The following is a 7548-nucleotide window of genomic DNA, read 5'->3' on the forward strand; positions in this document are numbered from 1 at the left end:
GATATCTGTTTTGGTGATGCATAATAAGGTCATGCATACTAAATCGGTGAATTAGTCTTTTTTAAAATTTTTATACCAGGGATTGAATCCAGGGCCACTTTACAATGGAGCTCTTTCCCCATCCCTTTTTATATTTTATTTAGAGACAGGGTCTCACTGAGTTGCTTTGGGCCTTGCTAAATTGCTGAGGCTGGCCTCCAACTTGCAATTCTCCTGCCTCAGTCTCCCAAACACATTTGTGTTAATTCAGAAGTAAAGTGGGAGGTGAGAAAAGAAGTGGTTATCTGGCACTGTGTAAACATTTCCTCTTCTTCCCCAGTGTGGACTGGAAGAAATTGATGATTCGTTTTTCAGCACAGATCAGCAACAAGGCACTGAGGGTAGCATAGCCATTGCCCACCAGCATCTGGACCCCCAGGCGAGTGGGATCCTCCCTGTGCATATGTTCTGAAGAGGAGGAGAACACACAGTCCACAAAGTACATGAGCACAAAGAGTCCCATGAGCAGTAGGATGGTCCTGGAGGCCCTCATTTCTGGGGAGGCTCTTGGGGACAGGCTGGTGCTGTGGAGGTGCTGGCACTGCCTCTTGTGCCTGCACAGGAGAGCCACCATATACCCACTGGAGAGGGCCATGAGCCCCATGAGAAAGATGTCCCGGAGTATTCCTATCAGAGTGAAAAAGATCTTGAAGTAGTGACCCGTGGGGGCGACAGTGCAGGACTCAGAGACAAACCGGAAAGCTGCTGTGTCATTGGAGGGGCCTCCCATGGAGATCAAGATGCGGACATTGAAGAATACGTTGAACACCCAGAGAGTAAGCAAGGTCCACACACTGCACTGTGAGGATGTGTGCTTGGACTTGGCCAGAAAGGAGCTTCTGGGGCTGAGGGTGATGGCCTGCAGGACACTCAGCAGGCAGGTGGTGGTGACAGACAGGCTTCTCATCAGCCTGTAGAGGTAGATGATGGCTTTACATGTGAAGTCATTCCAAAAGTCCTGAACCCCCAAAATTCCTAGGTCCAGGTGTGCCCTGATTATGAGCATCAGCAGATGAATAAGGGCCAGGTGAGCAATGGCTACATCTGTGGGCCTGGTCCTGCGCTGGAGAAGGAAAGTGAGGACGTGGAAGAGGAGCAGGAAGACGTTGGCTGTGATCCCGATGACAATTTGGAAACAAAAGGCATTTCTTACAGCAAGAAAAATGTAAAGTGTGCTGCTTTGGGTCATCTTTTTTTTTTTTTTCCTGGCAGAAGAAGCAGATGGTCAATGCCTTAGAATAAAAGGAAGGTCAACTCCTCCTCGCCACCATCATCAGCTTCAACATCTTGACCCCCAAAACTGCCCACTTCAAAACATGTTGGTCCCCTTGACACCCCCTCCCCAGACCTCTCAGCGCTCAGGCACAGCATCTCCTGTGGGTCTCTGTGCTTTCATGGCCAGGGACACCATTGATCTGCCTGGGCACGTGCAGCCACCCGACAAAAAGCTCAGTATGTGGCATGTGAAGGGGACTCCAGTACAGCAGATTGCAGGGATGTTCACAGAGAAATCTCAAGGAAAGGATGTCAAGGGGACAGCCTCGTACAGCTCTGTCCCTCCAGTGTCTGGGTTGTTCATCACCGTCTTACAGACCAGATATCAAAATGTTGGCTCTACAATCAGACTTCGTGCATTTATTGATATATATATATATCAGAGATTGAACCAAAGGTTGCTTAACCACTTATATTATTGTATATATATTTAATTATACCAGAAAACAACACCTAAGTGAGCAGAACAATCAGTAATTAGCATGATTATATTCTAAAGTTTCTTTTCTGTCCATTCTATGGCACATGGAAAAAGGGTAAAAAAATAATCACAATTTAAATACTTTTTTTTGTACTGGGGATTGCACCCAAGGGTGCTTATCCACTGAGCCACATTCCAGTCTTTTTTACTTTGTTATTTTGAGTTAGGGTCTCACTAAGTTGCTTAGGGCTTGCTGAGGCAGGCCTCGAATCAGTAATCCTCCTGCCTTGGCTTCCCAAAGTTACAGGTTTGTGCCACTACCTCCTGCACAATATCAGTATGTTTGGGGGTGATAATTTTCAGTGTTTTAATTAGGAGGCAGGAACCCAACCTCATGCTAAGAGAGGAGTTTCCATAGAGAGCAAGCTTCCATATATTCTCTTAGTTAGGAATGATATTTCTCCAGAGAAGGGAGAGGAAAAGTTATACGAGACAATTTGGTAATGACATCCTTATGAAATATTTTCCTATAGAGAAAAGGTATTTACTTTATTTCAGTTTTAATGTTTACACTGAGACTTGTAACATCTTGCCACATTTTATCATCTGAAAAAGAAGAGGGCAAGAGTACAAGTTATTTTCACAGCTACGTAGAAAATTATATTTGGAAAAAAATCAGTTTAAGGGTGAGCAAAAGTGTCAAAGAGTCCAGACAACTTAAGTATTTCAAGTATAGTTAAATAATTGCTTTGATATCTTTGAGGAAGTGCCATTGTCTAAAATTAAGTAGTCATATTAGGAAAATTACAGCTCTTTCAAATGATTAAATTATTTTAAAAATATATATATATATTTCTCCATTCACATCTTTAGCAAAGTAAGATTTGCTCCCTTGGTATGTTCAAGAAAACAAAAGAAAAAATGCTAATATAGTGGTCTAGGAGTCTCCATATTTTAAAAGTCACATATGGTTATTAGTAGGCACAGCACTACATGGTTTCTCTGACTTCTGTGTAGCTAATTATAGAAATGCCTATTTCTGGATGTGTTTTTGAAGAAAGTATAAAATATACCCTGGAATTTTGATCCCCCAAGTCCCTTAAAACAACATAAACTGGATATATAACATTTGAAGATTTTTTTTTAAATGAAATAACTAGGATTCCCTTCTATCATGTTACAAAATACAAAATTTCTTTAATTTGGTTTAAGAAAATAAAATGTACAGCATCAGAAAACCAGGAGGAATAGCGTATTGGAGTCCTCTGTGGACAGAGGGCTCAGGACTGGGTTTCAGCATGGCCCAGGGGACGCAGCCCTGCCGTCACCTTCATGGGAGGGAGGGACAGATTGAGGAGGGAAGGGAACTGTGTTTTCAGTGGAGCTTTACCTGAAAGCCAGTGGAAAACTTTTTTTCTATAGGAGAAACTTCCTGGTTAGACCCGGAAACCTTATTTCCTGTCCCCTCAATGCTGTTGAAAGTAAGTGGCAAAGTCAGATGCTGTCACGGGTCCCCCACAGGCATTTGCTCTATGCAGCCCTAGGACATAGCAGGTAGAGAAGCAGCTGGCAGTCTGCACACTGTGCAGGTCACACACGTGTGCATCAGTAAGACCCACAGTACCCTCCATGTTTCACATGTAGATGTTTTATAAAGAATGCAATGTTGCTATTTCTGTGCTAATTCATCAGTTTTATTAGAAAACATCCTGAAACATGTGGAAATTTCATAAAAGCAAGTTAAAAAATTCCTCTAAGCCTGTCCCCTTCCTGCTGTACCTCACCCCACTCACATCTGACAGGACCACTCAGTCTAGGAAATTGGGGCACAGACACAGGGTCTGTCCCTCATCAGGATGGCACAGGATGCCCTTCTCAAACAGAGTTCTGGGGAGAGAGGGGCTGCAGCAGCTCTTGGCTGCCCTGATGTGATGAGCCCCAGGTCATGACTGGAACCCTGGAGGAAACAAGCCATCCTTAGACTGGAGGATCTGATCAAATGACATACATCAGAGAAAAATAATGTGGAAAAGAAGTTGAGAAACAGGTCTCATCTGAAGGACTCACCATGAGGAGGAACAAGAAAAACTTAAGTGGGCAGATTAGAGGATGAAACCTAAGTGGAGAAAAACGTGTGAATGGAGGTTTGTTTCTTTAAGAAATCATACTTAGGATCCCTTAGAGCTGATGGAGTGAGGTCCCTTTGAGAGAGACATAGCACCGTGGTGACTCCTCTCCTGCACTGACCAGGGAAGACTTCACTTAAACATTTTGCATCCTGCCACTGTCCAAATCATGGACAATCCTGATATCTATCTATCTATCTATCTATCTATCTATCTATCTATCTATCTATTTATCTATCCATCTATCATCTATTGATCTATCTTAACAAATGGGCCAGACACTAGTAATCAATAACAAAGTCAGAGCAGCCTGGCCAATGGCAAGGACAGCAGTGGATGAGGAGGAGGCTCTCGGTAGAGCCAACATCAGCTTGGGCTACCACAGCTGTGTGTGGAGAGACACAGGCTGCAGGGAGTGGAGACATATCTGTGTTCTCAGGTTAAAGGTGAACACAGTCTCACATGTCCTGTAACCACTGGAATCTATATTTTCATTTAGTGATGTGCATTAGCTACAGAAAGGTCATATTTTGTTTTTGTTTCACTCAGATCAAGTTCACCATGACTTACCCATTAACATTCTCGTTCTCCCTGATGTCCTGTAGAGGGGACACCATGGGACCTTTTCAAGCCAGGAAGGGGTGGTCTGATGCTACTCTCACCACTTGGTTTTAATAGTAAGCAACTGCAGCCCCTGGTCCCTGCTCCAGCTTGAACCCCATGGCACTGTGTTTAGCCCTTTTCTTTGATGACTCATGAATATTGTTAGTTTTTAATAAGAAATTATTATCTCAAGTAAATCACTTCAAGTTCTCATCTATTTCTAAGATGGCTGAGAGTTTAATGTATGGCTCTATCAGATCTCAAACTTCATATTTCTGAGTCGTCTTGCTATTTTATACTTCAGCCTTACTAGTTCATAGCAATATTCATCAAGGAAAAGAATTTTATTTTATAGGCTTGAGTTTTCATTCTCTTGTTTCCATAAATCAGTTCAAAATATTTTTTTGTTGTTTCCTAGAGCATGATGGGTTTACTTTTGGAGGTCAAAACTGAGACAAAATACTTCAGCATAAGACAATGCTATTTGATGTTTTGTAGGAATGTGAGGCTCAACTCTCTGCATAAGCCAATGATCTGAAAAGAGAACATAATTTCATTCTGATTAATTGAAAAGTACTTCAGTTTGTATAAATTTCTCTCTCATTATCTCAGGTAGTAAAACTAAATGCTGAAAAATAATATTTTGAACTGATTTATGGAGACAAAAGAATGAAAATCAAGTCTGTAAAATAAAATTCTCTTTCTTGGTGAATATTAATATGAACTAGTAAGATTGTAGCAGAAAATAGCAAGACAACTTAGTAACATGAACTTTGAGATCTGATGGAGCCATATATTAAACTCACTGCATCTGAGAAATAGATGAGAACCTGAAATGAATTACTTGAGACAATCATTTGTTACTAAAAATTAACAAAATTCATGAGTCACCAAAGTAAAGGGCTAACTGTAGTAAGAAGAGAATTTCCCTTTGCAGTCTAGAGAAAACAGTCCTCTGAGATGTTCAGTGTGGTTAGAGCTGAGGACATAATTCAGAACTACCAAAGATCCTAACATACAATTTGACTATTTTAATTCTTCATCATAATCACAGAAGCCCACTCACACACTCGTGCTGCATCTTAGGAATAGAAAAGCACTTACCTGGGTAGGTAGCATGGGGAGTTAGGAGATCTGAGCTGATCCTGCACCATTTTAATGAAAGGATGTCTTTAACTCATCTCTCTGTAGGCCTTTAATTTTAGCATCTGAAGACAGTGACAAGATGCCACTTGGGAACACAGAACTGTGGCTTCCCCAGTGGAACATGTCACTTACTTTTACTTTGGTCTCTGCTGGATAATAGAAACTGGGGGAAAGTTGAACTCAAAACTTTTTTCAAGTCCCTGGACACACTCATGTGAGGATCTCACAGCTCCTAGTAATGTGGAGTATATCCATATTCTCATTTTTTAAAACCCATGTTCAAATTAGCTCAATCCTATTCCACATATTGTAATGTCTCTCCTCTGGAGTGAGTGGTTAATGACACCTCCCATGCATTCCCAGTGGCTCTGAGAATCCTCCCCTAAAATGTGAAGCTGTCATCCCTGGCCCACTCTCACAATGACCATGTGGTTTGGGATGTTATGTCTCCTAGGGTTTCCAAACTCAGCTTCAGGTTTGCATTTCTGTTACAGGTTAAGAAAGATATTAAGATATTAAAATATCCATTCTGGCCATTAAGACAACATATATGATTTTGAAAATAAAGCTAACCATGCAGGGAAGATGTTATAAGACATGTGAGTAGAATTTCCAAGAAATATGAGATAACATGAAGAGACCAAATTCAAGATTTATCAGGATAAATGAAGGCACAGAGATTTAAACCAAAGGAATGTACAAATTTTCAATGAAATAATATCAGCAAATTTCCCAAACTTAACTGATTAAGTGCAAAATCAAATACAGGAGGCTTATAGGACCTCAAATATGCAAAATTAAAACAGTCCCACACCAAGGCACATTATTATGAAAATTCCTACCATACAAAATAAAAATAGAATTTTAAAGGATTTCAGAGAAAAATGAAGTGTCACATTTAGAGGAAAATCAATCTGGATCTCATCCTGTTTTTCAACCAAGACCCTGAAAACTAGTATGTCTTGGAATAATATATGCTGAGCTCTGAAAGAAAGTGTATGGTAGCCAAGAGTACAATACCCAGCAAAATCAAATCTCAGAATTGATGCTGAAATAAAAACCTTTCATGACAAACATAAGTTAAAGAAATTTACAAGACTAGAAAGAATGCATTACAAAATATACTAAAAATATTTCTTGAAGGAGAAATGAAAAATGTAAGTGAGAAATAAGCAAAGGGAAAGAAGGACAAACTAATTCAAATGAAAAGCCAAAAATAAACTAAAATGACTGAAAGTACAAATAATATCTCATAAAAAACTTTGAGTTCTCATAGGACTCAGCCAATTCCATGACACTTTCAAGGAAGAGTTAAAACCAACACTCCTCATATTATTCCAGGCAATAGAAGAGGAGGGAACCTTTTTAAACTCAATCTATAAGCTGGTATCACCCTGATTCCAAAACCAGACGAAGACACCTCAAGAAAAGAAACCTCAGACCAATATCCCTGATCAAATTAGATGCAAAAAATCTTCATAATATTCTGGCAAACTGCACATAAAAACATTTAAAATATCTAGTTGACTACCATCAAGAGGGATTCATCTAAAGATGCAAGTTTGGTTCAACATAACGGAAATCAATAAATGTAATACATCACATCAATCGAATTAGAGACAAGAATCATACTATCTCAATAGATACAGAAAAAAAAAACTTTGATAAAGTACAGCAAGCATTCATGTTCAAAATTCTAGAAGAACTAGGGATATAAGGAACATATATTGTAAAAGCTATATATGCTAAACCCAATGCCAACATCATCCTAAGTGGAAAAATTGAAAGCGTATTCTCTTGAAATTCTGGTACAAGTTAAGGATGCCCTGTTTCACCATTTCTCATTCAACGTCATCTTGAAACTCTAGCCAGAGAAGGCTGACAGAAGAAAGAAATTAATGGGACATGAAGAGAAAAAGAAGAACTCAAGTTATCCTT

At 39.9% G+C, this 7548-nt stretch overlaps 1 protein-coding gene across 1 annotated transcript; it reads right to left on the reverse strand.

The window, feature by feature from the left end:
* Positions 1 to 280: 280 nt before the first annotated feature.
* LOC144250636 (vomeronasal type-1 receptor 90-like) lies at positions 281 to 1228 on the reverse strand. Its single transcript, XM_077793532.1, has one exon. It carries the CDS (start codon positions 1226 to 1228, stop codon positions 281 to 283), a length of 948 nt encoding a protein of 315 aa, XP_077649658.1.
* Between the last annotated feature and the right edge of the window lie 6320 nt (positions 1229 to 7548).

The sequence above is a fragment of the Urocitellus parryii genome, chromosome 16, assembly GCF_045843805.1.
Source record: "Urocitellus parryii isolate mUroPar1 chromosome 16, mUroPar1.hap1, whole genome shotgun sequence".
NCBI lineage: Eukaryota > Metazoa > Chordata > Mammalia > Rodentia > Sciuridae > Urocitellus > Urocitellus parryii.

What these genes read in the sequence shown, in the direction of transcription:
- LOC144250636 (XM_077793532.1), bottom strand. Translation starts at nt 1,228, where the DNA reads ATGACCCAAAGCAGCACACTTTACATTTTTCTTGCTGTAAGAAATGCC.